General features: G+C 41.3%; 1 protein-coding gene across 3 annotated transcripts in view; it reads right to left on the bottom strand.

Annotated features, from left to right (window-relative positions):
• The window catches only part of CCDC197 (coiled-coil domain containing 197), a 580,999-nt gene that overhangs the window by 175,208 nt on the left and 382,677 nt on the right, over positions 1-23,114 (bottom strand). For all 3 annotated transcript variants that reach the window (XM_044074581.1, XM_044074582.1, XM_044074583.1), the window contains one exon: positions 7,817-7,899. In XM_044074581.1, coding sequence (XP_043930516.1) covers positions 7,817-7,899 — 83 coding nt within the window. The remainder of the gene's footprint in view (positions 1-7,816; positions 7,900-23,114) is intronic.

Here is a 23,114-nt window from a genome sequence, read left to right as displayed (position 1 = left end):
TTACCTCCATGCATGCCTTCCCTCTCTTCTTCTCCTTTTCCTTCAGCCAACAGTAGCCAATTTCCACTAGCACCCAGTTTGATAACAGTACTGGTGGTGGCCATTGTTAACCTGGGCTCGACTGATCCGGTATGGAAATTTGTATTGTTGTCCACATATTTGATTTGGCAAAAATGTTTACACTGGATGCCCTTCCTGACATAATCCTCCCCATTTATCTGGGCTTGGGACTGGCACAAAGAAATACACAGGCTTGTGCATCCCCAGTGGCTGGGTTAACATCTTGTTACAATTGGTAATAGAGCTGTTTTCAACATATGCATGCTGATGCATGGTTTCAAGTCCCAGTCTTTCCAGTTCTGACAAGAACTTATCCAGTATTACCTTCTACATTATTGCCAACACATGAAAGTAGACTTAAGGGTCTAGAGGACTCTGGGTTTGTCTTATTCCCCTTTCCTTTAAAAACAGGTTTAATAAGTGCATGTCTCCAATCTTGAGGAATCTCCCCATATTTATACGACCTAGTACATAATAGTAAATAATAGATATAATGGAACTATAAGTTTTGCTGAAGTGTTCTCAGGTCATTACTAGTTATTCTGTCTCCTCCCAGTGCTTTGTTTGGATCCAGTTTGTATGGTTGTTCTACGATATAATCTATTTTGATTCCAGTATCTGAGATTACCTGGATATCACTAGAACAACTTATCACCCCCTTTGTGGAACCAAACTGTTTTGCATAATATTTTGTAAATATATCTATAATCTGTTGTGTTTGAGAATACATTTTAGAATCTATACAGAGTTTATCAATTTGTAGATCTTTACTCCCTCCATATCTTATATATTTATAAAATGGTTTCCATCATGCTCAATATCTTTATATACATTTTCTTCAAATTTCTCTTGATATTATTTAACACTATGCTTAATTTGTTTGTTCATCTTGTTTATTTCAGTTTTCAAAGTTGTAGTTTGACCTCTTTTCCATTTCTTATATTTTTTGTCTCTTACCTTAAACAGATATTTTGCTCTTAAGTGGAGTGGGTGGCACAGTGGCATAACAGATAGTGTAGTTGCCTCACAACAAGAGGTTCTTGGTTTGATTCTCAGCTGGGATGCCTTCTATGTGGCATTTGCATGTCCTCCCTGTGTTCACGTGGGTTTCCTACTGGTGCTCCAGTTTCATCCCACATTCCAAAGACATGGAGTAGGTGGATTGGCCACTCTTAACTGGTCATAGCTGTTAGTGTGTGGGTGTGGAAGAACTACAGCAGCAGGGCAAGCCACCAGACTGTGTAAACCTTTGCTCTAGATGATTGTCACTGTTGCAGTGACAACCCAACCCCATGTTCAAAAAATGGGAAAAAAGGGTTATGGATGGATGGTATTCCAGCTGTTAGCAATGCAGTGTGAATACAGGGAGTATGCTTCATTGTTGTTAGGTTTAGTTAGGGAGAATTATGATTTGAAAGAAGAGCTTAAAGGTTGTTTATATAACATAAGGTTAAATAGCACAGTGAAGAGATAGGGATTTTTCAGGGTTATACAGTAGTTTGAAGGTTGTAATTAATTGTGAGTACAACAGAGAATTATTTAGTTTGACCCAGTTTAGCATTTTAAGAGAGAGGTAGTGATATGTTGCATATTATTGGTTGGTTGGTTGGTTGCAAATCTGGCTACTTTATTATAGCATTGTTGTAGTTTGGTAGGGAGGAGTTGAGATTGGTTAGGATAGGACAGGCATATAACAGGATGGGGAGTAGAAATGAAGTGGCCATGTTGTGTCTAGCAGAGTCAGTAAGGTAGTCTTTTACTCTAAAGAGGCAGCCTAGGTTTTCTATAGCTTGCTGAAGGTGGAGATCAGATTTCAGGTGGTCGTCTATAATTACACCTAGTAGTTTGGTGTGGGATAACGGTTTGTGAGCTTGGTCGATGAGCCACCTTTATGGAGGGATATTATGTAGAATTTTTTCATTAGGTACATAGGTATTTTTTAATTGTAGATGTTGGCACTGGAGTGAGTGCAACGATCTGTTGTAGCTTCAATGAATTTGGTGGGATGGCTGGATTTCTAGTAGTTTTGTTTTGTAGGAGGGAAGTTACTGTATTTATAAAATGTGAATAAAATTGAAGCAATACTTTGGTTGTTATTGGTTGGGGCTGGTTTCAGTTATGTTTTTTTTTCCAAGAATAAGCAATGCATTTTTTGATTTCCAGATTTTTTTGGACTGTTTGATGATGAATTTTTGATGTTGCTGTAATAATCTTTCTTGTCTTGTTTTATGCATTGTTTGCTATGGTTCCTTAACTGCCTATGTTGTTGCAGGGATGTTTGAGACTTGGTTTGCAGCCATGACTTCCAGGCTTTATCTCTAAGTTGCATGAGCTGCTTTGCTTTCAGTTAACTTAAGGGCTGGTTTTCTTTTAATTCTTTAGATTCTTAATGGTGCTTGCTCTGTTGGGACATTTAGAAATATTGTGTTAAATGTGTCTATTGCTTTATTAAGGGGAAGAGTTTTAAGTGGAGCCCAGTAGGTCTGGAGCAGGCTGGAAGTATACCTCTCAACCACTGAGTGCATGAAATCTGCACAAAGCCTAAAATAATGGGGGGGGGGCAAAGGCCCCCAAAATAGGGCAGCTTTTAAATGTATTGCTCTTATAAACTTAGAAAGCTGCTAGAATAACAGACCTTGTGTTAGCATATATTTTCTGAAGGATATGAAATCTGAAACTCAAATATATGTCATTATTTGGTCATTATTTAGTTATTTCAATCCTCAGTGATTTGCCAGAAAACCAAATATTTTATGAGGAACAGACCAAATATCTGAGGCAAAAATCTAGACATTCTGCAAAAATCTGTACAGTTTAGAAGTATGGCTGGAAGTAAATGTTTCTTTACAATTATAATTTCTGAAATACATTTTAGAAGACTTCAGCTCTGCATTTTGCCTGAAAACGTTTCTTTTTTAGCTATCCTGAAGATTAGCTGGGTTCACACAAATAAATCTATGGGTTATATTTACTTCCTTGGGTGTATGGTTAGGTTCTGCATTGTCATTGAGATAATATTCCTAGTACTAAGCTATGAACCCATGAACTATTTCTTACTTCAGATATTCGGTACAACAATTTAAACTCTATTGTACAATTAGATACAGCTCCATCTCTCCTCTCATCTGAGTTACATGTTTCTCTCAAATACTTCACTACGTCCTTAGACCACTGTCTAGGTGACATGATCAGCCCCACAGATCTTGCAGAAGTGATACTTGTGATATCTCAGGGATGCATTGGTCTTTAAGTTATATGGGAAATCTGGAGTGAATTATGGCAAACTTTGGGATGGATCAGTGAAACAGAAGTGCTGTTAACTGGACAATAAGACATAAGCATTAACACGAAAAATGATTCCAGTGTCCCTAAACAGAAAAGATAAAGCCAAATGAAAGGCCAGCCATTTTTTTTTCAGTTTACAAAATGGGCATGGGCATTTGCTGGTAAGAAGTGGGTTGAGAACCCAGGCCTACTCTGACCTATGCCAGGGACCCATGTTAATCGCTGGAGTGGTCTATGTGCATCTACTGGCCAGTGTGTTCTGCCATAAAGCCCAGCAGCTCTGGATCAATAAGCTACCAGCTGGCAAGTGTCCAGCTGCTCAGCTTGGATTATCTGGGATAGCTGTGTTGAGTGAAAGCTGGATATAAAACCAATCAACCTGCCAAACATGAACTAAGGATTGCTGCCCTAGCTATAAGTTCACTGACAGGACATGGCTTGGAACTGAATGACATGATAAGGAGGATACTGGATATCCTCTGTATCTAGGAGACAAGATGGAAGAACACTGCAGCAAAGCCAATTGACTTGCAATCCACAGTCTACAACTTGGGGGAGGATAGAATAGAGATGGTGAGGGAAAAGCTTCAGAAAACAGTGAGGGATGTTATCAGAATTAGTGTCAGACTCATGACAATCAGACTTCAGTATAAGGACAGGGCAGTATTCATAATTTCAGCCTGTGCCTCACAGCAGAGTTGTAACAGTGAAGAAAAGAGTGCATTCAGGCAGCAGTTGCAGGACCTGATAGATAAAGCAGGACATCCAAGTTATAGCCAGCTATAGACCCCCCCCCCTCCATGACTCAGGGCACCCACTCCTCCTACTTGGACCTACTTGACGCCACCAAGGTACCCATAACACCCTGATCCTTGGTGACTTCAACTACCCCACCATAGACTGGATGAACTGTTCCTGCGCTAATGCACTCACCCAATGATTCATAGACTTCATCAGTTCTAATACACTAGACCAGCTTGTGCCATTCTCCACAGGGGGAGATAACATTCTGGACTTGGTTCTCACCAACATGGGTGACCGCTGCACCACTCCCGTAGTAAGTTCTTCCCTCGTGAGATCAGATCATTGGTCTATCTAATTTGAAGTTTCTATCTCACCCATCCCCTCCCTCCCAGCCGTAAACAGGCTAAAAAACTTCTCAAAATCTGACTACAACCAATGGGAGGGTATCAGCAGCTTCACACACCATCCGATGCGGACAACTATGCTGAACAGTATGGCAGTGCAGTATACAAGCACCTGTACAACTGCATGGACTCAGCCATACCCAACAGAACTAAAACCTGCTGTTCAAGGAAACACAAACCTGTCTGGTGGACATCCTCTATCAACACGCCTTACAACAAAAGGAAGAAACTGTTGTCCAAGGGTAAAAAGGAACACATTTCATATTGGAAAAACTCCCTGCTGAGCCTCAAAAAGCAAATTATATCACTTTTGAAAACCTCCAAAGCCAATTATGAATTAAAACTAGTCTCCAAAACAAAGGGAAACCAGAAAGCCTTCTTCAGTTATGACAGGAACCTCCATGACAAAGCCCAGGTTTGTTCCAAATTAGTACTCAATGGTACCACTTATACTTGGTCCTGTTGACTTAGCCAACCTGCTAGCAGATAGGTTCAGTGCAAACTTCACCCCCCTGATCCCCCCAAAGGCACATTCCAGATAATTGTCTTGCACCTCACATCTTCATAGATCAAGTATTAATGGCCATATCCAAGGCAAAGAATACAGCTTCCATGGGACCTGATAGTATCCCAGGCTGTATTCTGCACCATCTGGAGCAAGAACTGGCTTCACCATTGAGCACCCTATTCAACCACAACCTAAGTACAAGTTTCATTCCAGCAGAGTGGAGAACAGCTATTGCCATCCCCTTGCACAAAGGTGGTGCTACTACTGACCCTGAAAACTATCTCCCCATTAACTTGACACATCTGATCTGTAAAGCCATGGAGCATATTATTATGGATCTCATAAAGAAGGACCTAGGCAATCTCCAAGTACTTGACCCCACCCAGTTCAGATTCATCAAGGGCAGATCTTGCCTGGTTGACATCTTTCAGACTGTCACCAAGGCCCTGGATGAGGGAAAGTCAGTAAATACAGCATACCTCAACTTGGCCAAAAACCTTTGACACAATCCCCCACTCGGGCATCATCAAAAAGCTAACACAGCTTTGCATACATCCCTATCTCATCAGGTGGGTGGCCAACTGGCTCATCAATAGGACCCACAAGGTCAAAATAGGTGCTCCACCTCTGACAGCAGACCTGTCACTAATGGTGTCCCCTAGGGATCTGTCCTGGGACCCCTACTGTTTGGCATCTACTTCTCAGAGGTCCAGACAAAGACAAAAGGCTTGTGGCTGAACAAGTTTGTGGACAATTGTAAGGTGGGTGCTGTCACTGACTCCCCAAATGATGTTAACATACTGCAAGAGGGTCTCACAGCAACAAATGACTGGTGCCAAAGTCATGGCCTTAAGTTAAATGCAAAGAAATGTATTATCATACCATTCAGCAAAAACATGGCCCCTATTGATTACTACATCAACAGCAACCCCCTTAGCACACAACCTGTGGTGAGAGACCTGGATAGACAGGTTGACAACAATCTCACATTAGACGACCATGTAGCGGCAGTGGTCAGAAAAGCCATTTACTTGGCTCATCTCATAAGTAAAGGATTGCATCCAGAAAAATGGAGGTTATTACCTCTTTGTACTCCTCCCTCATTAGGCCAATAACTGGGTATAATGCCCCATTTGGTATGTACCTCTCCAAACACCTGCACCAACTGGAAAGGAAACAGAAATACCTCACAAAGAGAATCCATGGCCTCCAACACCTGTCCTATGTGGACAGGCTCAAATCACTATCACTCTGCTTGGTATCATACAGAATGCTCAGAGGTGATCTGTGTCGCGCCTACAAGGCAATCTCGGACCCTGCCCTACTACAGATGCTCAATATCCATAAGTCTAACTCCTTGTGCATTACCCGCTCGAAAAGTCTAAATATAATATGTAACATCAACAAAACCTGTTGGAGGAATGACCTGATGGTAGCCAGCACATAGCTCAGCAAGAAAGACAGACAGATACAAGATCACATACAGGACTGCCCAACATGCAACTCAGGTAGGCATCTTCCTACTAAGGAAAGGGCATTGGGGCAGAATCAGTGACTGCAAAGTCAGCCCTAGTAAAAGTGTTGGCCTGCATTATAAACTACTGGTGGCCACAATCAGCTGCAAACAGTGGTCAGAAGGCTCTAAGGTTAACAGAGACAAGGTTGATGACCTGGAAGTTGACTGGTGCAAAAACACAGCAAGTCAAGGAAATACTCAGAGCCCTACCATCTCAGAAAGAATAATAATAAGAAGAAATTGGTGGAGTTGAAGCAGCATCTCAAAACAGCATGTGTGAGGACTATTGAACAGATATGCAGCCAAGTCAGGTACAGAAATAAGTTACATTAGGAAAGCTGGTGGTGGAATGAAGAAGTCTAGGAAGTTATCAAAAGAAAGAAGGAGTGGAGGAAAAGTGGAAGATAGAAAAGATGGACCAAGCTACTCAGGCTGGCTAACAAAGAGGCTAAGAGAGTATTAGCAATAGCAAAGAATAATGCATAAAAGGCACTCTTAACAGCTTCTGGAAAGACAGAAAGATAAAGAAAATGGTCAGACACCCTCCATAAGGGATGCCAGCAACAACTTACTCATCAGTGTGCTAGACATCAAAGACAGATGGAAGGACACTTCCAGAAGCTTCTGAATGAAGAAAACTCCATAGAAGCTGTACTGCCCCAGACACAGGCTATGATGAGACAGGAACAGGAGCCCACCCTAGAAGAAGTAGTTAAAAGAGCACTTAGGAAAATAGTCAGGGAAAGCAGCAGGTTAGATGAGGTCACAGTAAATACTACCTTACTAATACCTGCTAATCCTCACCCTGCCCCTAAACCTAACCCTATACCTCACCATTCAAATTGCCTGTATGTGTAGTGGGATTTTGGTGCTCTGATTGCAAAAGGAAACTGTATGCTTCCTTGTGTGAGCTCCTTCCTTTTAGATGTTTTGAGTTTTACAATATGTTGAATTTCAAAATGTTGATATCAGTCACTTCATTAGTGATGCCTTTACATTTTAATAATTCAACATATGCTCACACACCCACACACACATGCACACCCACACACACACACACACACATATATATATAGATAGATACAAACACACACACACACACACACACACACACACACACACACACACACACACACACACACACACACACACACACACTCGCACGTAAATAAAACCATGTGGCATTTGTTGATACAAATGTGCATCCTGTACTTCCTACCAGAACTTAATTATATCAGTTTTCACTTAGGCATTTGATTAGTTTTAAATTTTAATTTATACAAACCATTCAGTACTTACTTTCAGGCAGAATGTCAACTGTTTTTTGAAGGAAATGTTCAAAGATTTTGTTCTTTGCAAGCTTGTTATACAGCTTTTGTTGCCTGTGAATGATAATGAAAGAAATGGTGTGAAATAAAGGTGTCAAAGGAAATGGAACCAAATGCTTTGCTAGTGCTTTGTTATACTACGGTTAAAGCTGCATGGATAGTTTAATGCTGAAGTTCTGATTCAGCGGTTCAGTAATTTTAGCACCATTCAGCTAACTTGCACTAAATGTTGCATGCACGGTCTCCTGGCCAATATCTCTGATTGTGATTATGTCTGGTTTCAGATAGGCTTTGTTATAATCTACAGATATTGAACAAAGTGAAAACATTTTTCTTCTACTTCATCAGCACCTATTTTGCAGTTTGGAAGTTTGCTCTAAACTGATATGAGCCACTGCAACGCCTGTTACTGGGACTGTAAAATGTATTCTCTTCTGTTCTGCAAATGACAGCTACAAAATCACCATATCAGCTTTCTCTGACAAGGCTCTCTATAGTGGGCAGAGTGGCATTTCCTGTCTTGATGTATCTGCTTGACATAATTCTGAAAGCGTGTAGCTTTTGTGTTTTTTGACCCCCCCCCCCCCGATTAAGTAAAACACAACCTAAAATACCAACACAGTTATGAACTTACAGAACTTACAGGAAAATTCATCTGTTAATACTGAGTAGAAAAGACATTCAAGCACATGATAATGGTTAGAAAATAACAAGCACCTTGTATGCATGACTTTCTTGAAACCCGGCTAACAATCTGATATACGTTTGTTACAGCCAACAGTGAAGACCTTCAGCAGTGGGAATCTGCTTGAAAGAACTACAAGCAGATTACATTACACTGCTTTTAGATGCACAAGCTAGAATACGATCAAAAGGGAATGGATCAGAATGGCTGAGTTTGGATGCACTAAGCTGCCAAAGGAGGAACACTCCTGGAATGACCATACAAGCAATGGTACTTGGTGAAGGCGTGGACAGACAGGTGTCTGTTGTGGACACATTGAAAAAACAGGTCTTACAACGCCACATCTCTTGTAAAATAGTCTTGGACAAATTCATTTTCTAATAAATACTTAGTTGTCTGGTGGCAAACAAAAATGCAGTTAGCAATCCACTAGAATAAGATCTGTGTAGTCAGTCTAAGCTCTTCCTTACCCATTGCAAAGGAGATAAACAACTGGTCTCGCTTCATGAAATCATGTGTTCTGTTCAGGTAAAATATGATGTGGCAGTTCATATCAAAGGTATGACGTGCTCTATACCCTGGCTTTGCCCCAGGAAGAACATGGACTGGTATAAAGGATGGTTCTCAGAACTCTCAAGGAGGAAATGTAATTTATTCCTAAGAGGCAATAGGTCCTTGTAAAAGACCAGACAGAGTTTCCCACAGATAAGATCTGCAGTTCTAAGATGCTACGGACAGAGGCAATGGTAGACAAAGCATAAAGCCACTGGATCAGTTCTGATACAAATATCCAATATTGTTGTTGAGATTGCCTCTGCAGCTATTAACATTTCTGAAGTGTCTTTCAGTGGATATGAAAATGTTTTCACCACAGTCTTTCATACCAAAGAAGGCCACGAGAAAAGTAGAGTTGTGTAAGATGCTTAATGTAACAGTAGTTCTTTGAGGCTGGAAGCCTCACAGAAAATGTATACTTCTGACAAACAAGAATAAAGTACTAGGTCAAATAATAATATATCCAAACAAAAGCATTCAAAATACCAAGAAACACACAGACAGCTGTAGTAACCATAATAACCATAGATATATACACAGCCCCCTTAAAAGAGGAGAGAAATAGGGAAGCTTTAATGTTAAAGTGACCTGTCCTTGATGATCTACCTTTATGGTAAATTTCTTAAAGGACTCTGCTAGCTTCATTGGGGGAATCATTGTAGCAGTAAATCATAACATACTGTTACAATCCCAAAGAGAGCTTAGTTACCACTGGGAGATGGACACTTACAGGGCCTTCTGTAGTTCAGTCATGAAGACAACTATCATTCTTCTGTACTGTCCTTCTAACTTGTGTTTGCCAAAGATGTGGGCAATAGTCTTTGTGGCAGCTTCTAAGATATATTTTGTAGAACCATTTCTACAGTAAGCTGCTAAAGTTGCCAGTCTAGTAGAACACGGTCTACTATTTTTACAGAGGTTTGTTGTACCTAACATACCAAAGGACAATGCAGTGAGCCAGCCAGTTTGACCAAGTATGTTTGCTTACAGTCAGGTTTTCTACTCCTTTCTTGAAGGAAATGAAAAGCTGATCTGATTTCCTGAAGTAATATGTTTCCTGGCATAATCTTAGCTGTCTTTAAGCATTCACTGTACGTTTTCTTCATATGTATTCTTTGGAAGAAGACAGGTAGCTAAATAGGTAGGTTGAAAGTAACTGCGCAGACAACCTTTGGCATGAATGAGGTATCTCCCTTCAGATATACTCTTTCACTGTGAAAACTGTATAAAGTGGCTTGTAACTCTAGAATCCTTCTTCTGGAGGTTGTTGTAACTAGAAAGAGAGTTTACTAGAAAAAGTATTTAATATCCAATGAATTAACTGGGTCAAAAAAAGATAAAGTTAACTTTTCAAACACGATGTTCAAATCTCAGTGAAGGGAGATATATATGGAGGAAAATCTGAGTTCAAGGGAGTGAGAAGGCCTTCAGCTTCTAAATAACTGCATGAAAGAATGAGGGAGCAAAGATTTATAAAATGATATGATGTAAAGCAAACAAGTCTATTTCTTGTACATCCACTTCCGTACAACCTATTGAAATATCAGTTAATCTTGCTTTCATTTGTAAGCCAGAGTTATCCGTCTGTTGAAGGAGTCTGGAAATTTTTTCTGCAATCATAGGAGACTTCCTGCTGAAAGCTGAAGATGCAGCTGAATTTTCTACCATCAGATCAGAAGCCACAGCTGGAAAGACATGGTGACATCCTATCCTGAAACATTTACATACGGTAATGAACTGGAGGGGTAGTATCTACTGACTGCGAGTTTGTTTGTGGAGTTTATAGTGATGTTGGTGTTTTAGTTACAAGAATGGAGGCTACAGTTGTATTTTCTGAATATGAAACAATTAGCAAAATTGTTGAATATCTCTTATTCAATGAGATTACAGAGGAAGGACGATAGAAGTAGGGTTGCCCGTTGTTTTGCTAGAAGACATTTAGCTTTTGTTAAAATATGGTACTGATGTTTTTGCCAGGATTAAGAATTTTGAGTCTGCAGATTTTCTTAGCATTTATTTGCAGACATTTGATTTTATTTTGACAGGCTTTAGTAACAAGGGAAGTCCATATTTAAGTTGGTCTGCAGATTCCTCTACCAACATTTGCCATACTTACTTTCTGGCACTATGAAATGTGATAATTTCTAGAGAAGAAGATATTTTTTATATCTTTACTCTTATCATGTCAATGTGAAAACTGACATTTAGTTTCTAATCTAATTAGATACCTATGTACTTGAAAGAAATTAAAGTTTCAGGGGTAATGTTTAGGTTGAGATTAATTTTCCAGTTATATGGAATTCTGAAAGTTTTTGAGATATGCCAAATAACACCGCTTTTTTAGGGTTTAATAGGAATTGATGTACTGTAAGCCAGGAATTTAGAACATTTATGTTTCTTTCAAGTTGTGTCTTGATTCTGTGTTGGGAGTGGTCAGACCTATAGATGACCATGCAATCCATGCAAAGTACAGTACTGCAGGAAGGTCATATCAGAGGTTGTTAATGAATATTGCAAAAAGGAAATGTTTAGAGCTGATTCTTGGGGTACATCTTTTGAGAAGGGGCTAACAGGGAAAGTGAGGAACAAGTCCTTACTTAAAATAATCTGCTGGAAAGAAAATGGCTGAAGCAACCAGGTTCCTTTTCACTTTTCCTGTTGCAAGAGGGGGGGCCTTAGCCTGTTTGAGCAACTAAGTCAAGGGCTTTAGTAAGGTCCACAAACACTGCTCTGGTTAGCATACCTTTAATTATGTTCACTGGGATGTCATCAGTGTGAGACAACATTAATGCCATGGTACTTCTTCCTATCTAATATCCAGGCTGCTCAGATGAGGAAAGATTATTACTGCTTTATATAGCCTGAGAGCTAGTTGAAAATTAGCCTTTTGACTATTTTTCTTAGAGGATGCAGTACTGAAAAGGGTCTAAAAATCAGTGGCTTAATTTCATGCAGCTGTGTTTAGAAGTGGTGTGACTATCACAGGCCTCCATATTGTAGACATGATGCTTTGTGTAATGGTTAGGTTTAAATGTGGTGGTAAAGATTAACTAGGTGCTGTTTGCAAAACATATAAACCAAGGGTGAAGACTGATGGGTAATGACCCAATTGGGGTCATTTCCTTTGATCTATATTAGAAAGTGTTGAATTTCTTTATTCTTTATTTGTCAGTAGAAACGATGTATGTATTCCACTAGTAAAGTAGGCCCTAAAGGAAACTGTTTATTGGAATGGGGTAGACTGTTTAGCTGTGGGAGACTGGTGGATTCTTTCTTGTCATCTTGACAGGTTAAGTTACCATTTGTTGTTGGGATAAGGCTGGAGGAGAGTGTTAACTTGCAAATTTGTCCTGTTATAAGTTTTGCCTGTTTGCAAAATTGCTTTGGGCTTTTGATAGTTTAACACTCTTGGCATCTGAAAATTTTTCTGGCTAAGTTTCAGAGCTTAATGAATCATTGTAAATCTGTAAATAGTTCAGAGTGTTTCTAGTTGAAATGGGCTTCACCTCTCAACTTTAGCACAGCTTTGAGCTCTTTGGTGAGCCGGTCATTAAATTTTAGTTTTAGGAGTTTACACACAGAAAGAAAGTATTTCTCTTGTGGTTGATGTAGGAAGGAGATTAAGAGTTTGGCTGTTGCTTCTGGCTTGTGACAGTGCAAAATTGAAGACGAAGTGAAGGACTGTTAGGTCATTAATTAATTTTAACATGTTATTTTGGCAGTATAAGTGGAAGGGTATCGTTGTAGGGAGCACATTAAAACCTGTGTTAAGTAAAGCTGATGGGACATTCATCGCTAAGTGCAGGGTAGAACTTTTGGGGCAGGAATGGAGTAAAGAATGTTGGTTATCAGAAGATTAAGGAGTGAGTGATGCTCTGATTTAATATTGGGTCTGGTGGGTTCTTTTATGGTCTGAAAGAAGCCAAGGCTAGCCAGTAAATAATTAACTTTGGAGTTGTGAGTGTTGAGGAAGTTTAGGTTGAAGTCTCCAAGGCAAGGACCACAGCCTGAACATATTTAGGTATGTAACTGCTTATTTGTGTAATAAGTACTGAAATTTGTTATGATTGCATTGGGTGGAGGAAGCTATAAAGAGTTTTGCTGGGCTCCATATTGAAATGCAAGTACTTGTAATGCCAAGTGCACACATGCAAAAAAAAAACAACAACACTGAAATTACAAGAGAAGAATGATTATCAAATACTGGTCTTCTTTAAACTTATTTTTTTTTCAAAGGTAAGCCCTCTGCACCTCCCAATGTGGGGGGCAAGGCCCCTCACCCCAAACTTATACATAATGACTCCCAGATTGCCATACCACAGGAATAATCTAAGAAATGGTTGTCTTTGACTTAATATATGTAAGTCTGTTTTTTGTCCATTCAGTCTCAGCATTTTGGGAATTGCTAAAGTGGGTCCTAACATTTCAAATGGTTACCACTTTGCTGATTTACCTAGGAGGACTAACCAATTTAGATTATAATTGCAATTGACTGTCAGCTGATACAGGATGGCTATTTGCAGATATTTTTTCATCTGCTAATATTTCTCTGGGAGGACTCCTGTTGGACTCCCCGACCCCATGAGGTTACAAATGCAAGTGGCATGAGACTGCCATATACTGGTAATGTTGTTATGTTTTCTCTGGTTCATCCAGCCTGGAAGTGTGCTTGGGTAGAAAATTAACAAGTAATGAACAACATAATAAAGTCAAACAAAAATATCTAAAATATGAAGACACATAATCATATGCTGCTCTTCTTTCCCAGAGTTTCATCAACTGTGCTTTAAAAATAAAAATAACAATGTGAAGTATTCTGAATAACACCTTAAATGCACTGAGTTCAGTAAGTATCAGACAGAAAATAACTATTTGATTACTATAAATGTAATAATATAAGTATTACATGTCAGAATTGTATTTAAAAATTAAAGTTTATATTTACCTGAATGGGGGACCTATACTGTATGCTGTCTTACAGAAGTCCCTGTCTGAAAACTGCACATGGTCTTTATGTTTCTTTTGTTTTTAATACTGCAGTCTGGCAGTTAGTGCATGGGTTTAAAGCTCTGACTTGTTAATAACTGCTTTCTATGCCAGTGGTACAATCTTTCCATCTTCATTTGCATGCATTTTGACCTTGAGAAAGTCACTTAACCAGATAGGGCTTTGGGGTAATTACGAATTTGAGCTAAGCCCCTCAATGGTCTCCTGGACCACATGCCTACTAACTACCGTGAATCTACTATGACAGTGTGAAAGGAAGGGGATAGAAGTAAATGACTGGTGAATGAAAAAAGAAATTAACATATTATGTGATGGAAACCAAAACACATTACTGTATAAAATTAGATCTGGTAAAAACATGGGCTAGGATTAGGAAAGCATGCGTAATTAGTGAGATAAGTATGTTGACTGAAAATAGGTTAGATGGCAAGATTCATAAAAGGAATGTAGTAGAAACACTGGCTGAGGAGAAATTTGCCAAATAAAGGTGGCTGCTTCATATAACTGAAATGTGAAACATGCAGACTGGTAGGTATTTTAGAACCACTGAGATCTGTAACTACCACCAAGAAAATAGCTACCTCATTTCATTTGCGTATCATATTTGTATAGGCTAGCATGTCTGTGGTACTCCTGGAAGATAATTTACCTTTCTTGAGGACCTCAGCTAGTCTGCAAGAGGGGAGAGCTAGTCTGCAAGAAGATTGGCTATTCCTAGATAGTGAAACTTGACCTTTAAAAAACAGCAGCAGGATCTGAAATATTTAATGGCTACAGATCAACATAAGGACAGAGGGACAGCTTTAGAAATAAAAGTCTGTAGGCAAGAAATAAACAGATCAGTGATTCAAAATACCTACTATTCTGCCCAACAGAGTCTGAATGGAAAACATTAGAACAAGCTTTACATGACTTTTTTTACACAGCATCAGCTCTATGGTTTTGCAAAGATATGTATGTAGTTACTATGTAGTTTTTTTTCCCTTGGGGAGGGAATACATTTTGTTTTTTAAAAGAAGATCAGTTTCACCTCAGACAATACTACAGACAAATGTATAAAGGGTCAAATAAGTGATAAAACAAACTATGAAAGGCTTTGCACCATACAAATAAAAATAAATTATGTTCTTACCATAATGTTCCATGTGAGTTGTTCATCTCACCTTTGTTCTTACATGTGGGTACAGAACTGATCAATCGGCTCCAAGTCGGCCGCTTTCCAAGCTCAAGATCCTTCAGTAGCTCGAGACACAATACCTATCCCATGATGCTCTCTGACTAACCCTCAGATCTAGTTTGCTGAATCCAGCAACAAAGGCACAGCCTAGCATACCCTAAATGTCAATATGTGTATATATATAAAGCATATATGTACAGTTAACCACAGGAAGAAGTCTGGTAGAAGTAAAGGACAGTAGACAAACCAAACCAGACCTCCAGTCGTAACCGGTCTTCAAGAACCAGGAGGGGGGGAAATGTAAGAACAAAGGCGAGATGAACAACTCACATGGAACGTTATGGTAAGAACATAACTTCTTTATGTGAAGTTGTTCAATCTCACCATTTGTTCTTACACGTGGGTAGCGTCCCAAGCACCCAAACCCTGGGTGGCTCACGGGAGTACATTCCTGAAAACAGTGGAACCAAAGGAAGCCCTGTCCCTGGAGGCCCTGTCCACTTTGTAATGAGTGATAAACGTATGTGGTTTTGATCAAGTGGTGGCTGCACAAAAGGTGTCCAAAGGCAAATGAGCTGCGTGAGCTAGAGATGTGGATACCGCCCTAGTGGAATGAGCTTTCACCTTGTATTCTAAGGTCTGATTAGTTGAAGAGTATACAGACTTTATGCAATCTGATAACCATTTAGACAAGGTAACTTTAGACACAGATAGCCCTTTTTTGTTATCGGCGTGAGAGACAAAAAGCTGTTCAGATTTTCTAAAATCCTTTGTTCTGTCCAAGTAAAATCTCAATTGTCTGTGGACATCAAGTTTATGTAGCATATACTCCATTTTATTAGAATGATGTCTAAAAAAAGTGGGCAACTCAACAGACTGATTCAGATTAGTCTTGGAGCAGACCTTCATAAGAAAAGTGGGATTTGTCCTGAGAGAGACTCTATCAGGAAAAAATACCAAGTGAGGGGGCCTAATAGAAAGAGCATGAAGTTCAGAAACTCTACGAGCTGAAGTAATAGCCACCAAATATAATGTTTTCCAAGACATGAACTTCAAGGGGCAAGAGGATGCAGGCTCAAAGGGGGGAAGCATCAGCTGAGATAATATTAAATTTAGGTTCCATGGTGCAACTGGTTGTCTGATGGGTGGCCTTAGGTGATGAGTCCCTTTCAAAAAGGCTTTACATAATCTGTGTGACATAAGATTAGATCCTTCAATCCCCAAATGAAAATTAGATATAGCGGTCAATTGAATTCTAACAGTGGCCGCTGCAGCACCTTCCTGAAAAATCGTAGTGAGAAATTCCAGAACCATATCGAGAGGGGCAACACAGGGATCAATGTCACGTTGAGAGGCCCAGTAAACAAAACGTTTCCATTTACTACTGTACAGTTTCCTAGTGGAGACTTTATGACAGGAAACCAGAATATGTTGTATTTCGGAAGACAGATTATATGACCTGGCTAGGTTGGGAAGTGGAGCAGCCAAGCTGTCAGTTTGAGGGACTGAAGAGGGGGGTGATGAGCTCCTGATGAATGCATCAGAAGGTCTGGCACTGGGTCCATAAACCAAGGTTCTTCCAGTTGGTATTGATGAAGAAAAGGGAACCATATCTGCCGAGGCCAAAAAGGGGCTATCAGAATAACTGCCCTTCCCAAGCCCTTTGCTTTCAGCAAGAATCTGGGAATCAGTGGAGTTGGAGGAAAAGCATAAAGGAGACCCGAGGGCCAATCGTGCACAAGTGAATCCCTGGGACTGTCCCCCGGTGGAGGGTTCAGGGCAAAGTAGCTTCTGCATTTGGAATTCATCAGAGATGCAAAAAGGTCGCAGCAAGGCTGGCCCCATCTGCGGAATATCATTTCCGCTACATTTTGTTTGAGGAACCACTCATGGGGTAACAAAATCGCTCTGCTTGTCCGCTATCATGTTGGATTTCCCCGGGATGTGCATTGCTAATAGAAAGCACCTGGTGGACACAGCCCACTTCCAAATCCTCAAAGCTTCTTGGCATAAGGGGTAAGATTTGGTTCCCCCCTGTTTGTTGATGTACCAGACCACCGACATGTTGTCTGTCTGAATCGTAATCGTCCCCTGAGGTAGAGAGCCGTGAAAGTGCTGCAACGATAAAAGCACTGCTCTCAACTCCAGGATGTTGATGTGCAAATGATATTCCATATCTGACCAGGTGCCTTGGGCAGTCTTTCCCTGAAAAAGCCCCCCCCCCACCCTATCAGGGAAGAGTCTGTGGTCACTTTGGCTATTGGGGGGGTAATATAAATGGTCGACCTACTGTCACCTGGTGGCTGTTCAACCACCAGAGAAGGTCTCTCTTGCAAGCATCTGTCAACAGAATCTTAAATGACATCAGGAGCTGTTGGTAGGACCACTGGGTGAAAAGCAACCATTGGAGTATCCGCATGTGCATCCGGCCCAGAGGTACTGCTATGAGGGAAGCTGCCATTGTGCCTAAGAGTTTTAAAACCTGAGAGGCAGGTACTTTCTTTTCTTGTAACAAGTGTGACACCTGATTTCTTAGAGAGGTGACTCTTTCTAGAGGAAATTTGACCAGGGCGGTGGTGGTGTCTAGGTCTGCTCCGATAAATGAGATATGCTGCAATGGTAATAAAGCAGATTTTTTGAAATTTATGGTTATTCCTAACTGAGAACAGAGATTGATCGTATGATCCCTGGACTGAATGAGTTGATGCCTAGTGGTGGCAGATAGGAACCAGTCGTCCAGATACGGAAACAGCCGGAATCCTAGAAGCCTCAGATGAGTCGTAACTACTGCCATACATTTGGTGGACACTCTGGGGGCTGTAGTGAGACCAAAGGGCAGAGCTCAAAATTGGTAATGAAACGCAGGTGATCTCTGGATGGTCTGGCCATTCTGATGTGGTAGTACGCATCCTTGAGATCTAAAGAGCACATCCAGGAACGGGAGTATCGATTGAAGCATGACCATCCGGAACTTCTCCTTCTTTATGAATGTATTGAGTTTGCTGAGGTCTAAAATGGGCCTCCAGTCCCCTGTTTTCTTTGGAACTAAAAAGAATCTGAAGTAAGTTCCGGATCCTATCTGGTTCGCCGGGACTGGCTGGATGACTCTCTTTTCTAGCAGGTTTTGGATTTCTGTGACTGCTTGATTCCTCAAACTGGGTGGAACATCTGGGATTCTTTTTGTGGGTAAGGGGGGTTCTACAAAGGGAATGAGGTAACCTCTGGTAACTATGTTTTATACACAAGAATCTGATGCAATTCCTAGCCAGGTGTCTGGGTACAAAGCCAAGCGACCCCCGACTGCCTCCAGAGTAGGACAGTCGGGCCTCCTCTCAGGAGCGCTGATAGGACTTGCCAGGAAACTGCTCCCTGTCACCCTGGTTCTGTGGACCCCTTCTGCCGCCAAAGCGGTATCTTCCATTATTGCCCCTGCCTCTGCCCCTGAAAGGGGGTTCACTATGTGTGTTCTGGAAAGCTCCTTGGGACTTCCGGAACCACATTTTCCCACCTTTTTGCCCTTTGGGGTATGGTCTAGTAGGGGTGGAAAAACGGACTCCTATGGAAGATAGAGTCTTTCCTACCTGCTCACACCTAGTGAGGGTCTCCTTGACTTTAGGCGCAAAAAATGAAGAGCCATCAAATGGAGTATTGACAAAGGAAGACTTGAAGGCTTCCACAAAGGAGCACAAGCACATCCAAGACTGTCTCCGCACAGCAACCGCTGAGTCTGCTGCTTGACTCGATCCCTCGGCTGCATAGGAAATGAGCCGCAAGGATGAGTTGATGACAGAATTAAGGGTAGAAAGCTGAGCTGTATCCTTCTCCGAAACAGCCTCATCTGTGTTACCCTTTAGAGTATCTCTGAGTTCTTGAAGGAGATCTCGTTGAAGGCGAGTAAAATGGGTCAAGTAGTTAAGCGATCTCATGGCAAATGTCGCAGAACTAAAAAATGCATTTCCCGTATCTGTCCATCATCCTAGAATCCTTATTAGGAGGATGGACAATAGAAGAAGTCTCTGACATCTCTTTCTTGGTTGCCGCTGCCACCACCATGGCATCAACAGGGACTCCTTTGGTGAGGAAAGATTTCTCTTGAGGGGCAGTGATGAATTTATTAGGCCTCCGAGGGACTGGTTCTATGGTGTCAGGGGACTCCCACACCCTTCGAGCGACCAGTTCCATTAGTTTGTTGAAGGGCGGAGTAACCCAGGAGGTGGAGGGCTGAGACCCAAAGGCCTTCAGGAGCACCGACTCATCCTCAGTAGGGCGAATGGACTGCCAGTCACCCCTCTGCTTAAGTATTTCTAAGATGTCCGCAAAGGAGACATCCTTCGAGGGGGACCGTCGGGACTCCTCCAATTCCTCGAAGTCGGTGTCTGATATCAAGGATTCCTGAGGGGAATCCAAATGCCTCCTCTTGCAGAGTCTCTTTCTGAGAACTTCATCAGTGGGGGTGTCTGGTGAAGTTTCAGTAGAGCAGGGTTCACCCAAAGGGGATATCTGAGGCTCTGGTTCTTATCACTTAGTAGGTGCTTTAGACGAAGAGGCAGAACTCAGCATCTTCAGGGAGGAAGAGGAGAGACCTGTAGTGTGGGTCTGAGCAGACAACACCCTCCTCATGGCATCAAAGGCCCCGGAGTCTCAGCCCGAGGAGGCCACCAGTTCCGAAGAAGATCACGGCCTCACAGGTGCTGAGGCTGAGTGCTCCGAACCCGAGGACGGAGCTGAGCTCACCTGAGCTGAAACACCGAGGGGAAGTGTCAGAACTGATGCATCAGTTTGACTCTCCCCTTGAAACCGACGAGAGAGTGTCAGATCCGAGACTCTTCGGATGGCACTGAAGATGTCAGGGTAGGTGGAACCAAAGTCACTGGAACAGGACTCGGCTCCACGGCTTCTACAACCATCAGATCTGACAGGGTCCTTGAAGCGTGTGTCGAAGGGGCCGAAGAAGCTACAGACCTAAGTATTGGAGATTTTAAAGTCTCTGATACTGGCTCCAAAACCAAAGGTTGGCTCAGAATCATCGGTTTGGCACACAGTTCCGAAGACCTAGGAATCTGTGACCTCACCTTAACAGAGGTGCTCGGAGCCGAAGACTTAGGCTCCGAGGACACCCGAGACGACTTCGACCCTTTCGAAGACTTGGAGGTCTGGTCGGACTTGTCCAAAGCTTCCTGAAACTCAGATGTTAAGAGACCTCGATCAATCAGTTTCCTATGTCTCTCTAACAAAACTCTGCCACTAAAAGAGTGGCAGATGGAACAATCCTCCTGCAAATGAAGAGGTCCCAAACAATAAACATAAGAAATGTGGTTATCTGTGATTGACATTTTTTGACCACAGTCACATCTTTTAAATCTGGACGTTTGCTTTTGGTCAGCCATCATGTCCAAGAGAAAGCACAATTATCAGATCCCTGATAATATCAAGTACAATAGTACAATCCAATAACAAAGAAGAGAAACACAGAGAAGGCACAATTATCAGATCCCTGATAATATCAAGTACAACAGTACAATCCAATAACAATCTAATAACAATCTTGCCAAAAGGTGGGATGGGGGAAAAACTGACCGATCCCTGTACAACTATAGCAAAGGATGTAACCAACAGAAGAGAGGGCAAGGCCCAAGAGCAACTTGGTCCAATAAAACACACTAAATAGGGACAAAGCCCTAAATAAAGACAGTACAACAAGGGATACTGGTAGAAAAACAGATAGATATATATAAAAATGTAAACTTAGCTGTAGAATATACATCTTAATAAACCTTCACTGGCCCGAGCACACTAAAGACTTGTGATCCACTGCAGCAGCAAACTAGATCTGAGGGTTAGTCAGAGAGCATCAAGGGATAGGTACTGTGCCTCGAGCTACTGAAAGATCTTGAGCTTGGAAAGCGGCCGACTCAGAGCCGATGGATCGGCTCCGTACCCACGTGTAAGAGCAAACAGCGAGATTGAACAACTTCACATTATAAGTTAAGTAGAATAAATTATACCCCAGGATTTAATAAAATTCATGTAGCACCATGTAGAGCCTACACGGAATGTATCCATGTACATAGCCACAGCCCCCCCTCAGCAGCACACCATGCATATTAATGATGGCACACTGCTGATTGGAGAGCATAAGAACAGGGATATTGAATCAGTGTAGGGAGAAGTGTAGATGCTACCCGTGGCTGTGGATGCATACAGGGTGATGGTCCTTGTACTGCTCCCCGCTACTGTTGAAGTGCTGTGAACTGGGTCAAATGTGTAATATTTTATATAAATTTTTCCTTTTTTTCGTATGTTTGTAAGTGCAGAGCGCAGCAATTCCAAGCTGTGCTCACATATAGACAGCTGACACCTGCCAGATATCTAAAAATAGAAACAGGATGTCATTAATTATCATAATTACATATTTTTCTTATTTTATTTTTTTTTTCTTTTTTTAATTGCTGTTTGCATTGCATGGCACAGAGTGCCGCAGAGCGGAGCAGCACTCATACATACATAGCCGACAGTTGCTAGACATCTAAAAATAGAAACTGAATGTAATTAATTATTTATGTCAGGGTCTATTTAAGTGCATTTGCATGGTGCACTGCAGTGTTTAAAAGGTAGCCCAGTAGTATATGTGAAGGTTCATTAGTTTTCATAATAGCAAAGTAGCTAAATGGGTAGATACAGCCTAATGCTTAATAGACCCTGGGTTCGAGTCCATAACAATGATAAGATGTCTGTAATTTAATTTATTATATATGTTTAATTTTAAAAACAAATTTGTGAAATATGGCACTGCTGCACTTTGCTGAACACTGCTTAAACATGCTAATGGCTCCTTTTGTTTGTGTGGTGCTAAGTTAGCTAAAATCTCAGTTGTGCGAATTTTTGCACTGCTTAGCTGCACTTAGCTGGTTTGCGGAATGCTAAGCAAAGCGGTGCTTTTTTGAATGTTGCTCAGTGATGTGTAAGGGTGGGAAAACAGCCTATATTAGGTGCAATAGGCAGGAGTTTTGCAACAGCCTTAGGTGTCTAATCAACTGGTGATATGGCAGGAGGTGCTGGTAAAGGTGGGCGCTTTTGGGTTCAGAGATGAGGTGTTCATGAGTTCAGCGTCTTTGTTGGGCTTCTGGCAAATATTCATGAACCCAGGCTGCTGCAGAGCTGTTTCCAGTGTTCAGAGTGTAAGGCAGAGCCTTAGGACCAATTGGCCAGGGAACTCACCAGTCTTACTGGTGTCCCCTGTATAGGTGAGCAGTGTCATCACCATTATGATGACCTGAAGCAAAGAAAGAGGGGAACCTTGGACACCTGGGTCCAAGAACCCAGAGCTGAGAATGCCTCACAAATATGCAAATATGTTTTTCACTGTTTTACCAATATGCAAGCTGAATGTCTGCGAAACTGGTATGCATAATGGTGTGCTTCTCTCCTAACAGCTGCAGCTGAGAGGGCTCGTAATGTCGAGTCCCATGCCGGACGCCTGGCCCGGTTGCACCGTGAATGTGGTATGTGTGGATTTATTATGCTAACTGTAATGCAATAAGCAAGAAAGAGTAAAGCATTTACTGCACTAAAGTATATGCAATAAAAACTGTAGTGCAATAAATGAACAATTAGAGCTGTAGTACAATAAATGAACAATAACAACTGTATTTCAATAAACAATAAACAATACCAATAACAGTAAACAAAATGGTGTACAGCAGGATTGTGTTGTCATAACCACTGCAGTAGAGCTGTATGCATTGCTTGTCTACGGTAAGTTTGCTGCAGTCAACTGTAACACTATAATAACTGTAGAATGTTAAACTAGTGTCCTGTAAACTGTATTGTTTAACTCGTAGCACA

Source organism: Protopterus annectens, chromosome 6.part0 (genome assembly GCF_019279795.1).
Source record: "Protopterus annectens isolate FY-2018-M chromosome 6.part0, PAN1.0, whole genome shotgun sequence".
Lineage (NCBI taxonomy): Eukaryota > Metazoa > Chordata > Ceratodontiformes > Protopteridae > Protopterus > Protopterus annectens.
This window is presented reverse-complemented; position numbering and strand designations above follow the sequence as displayed.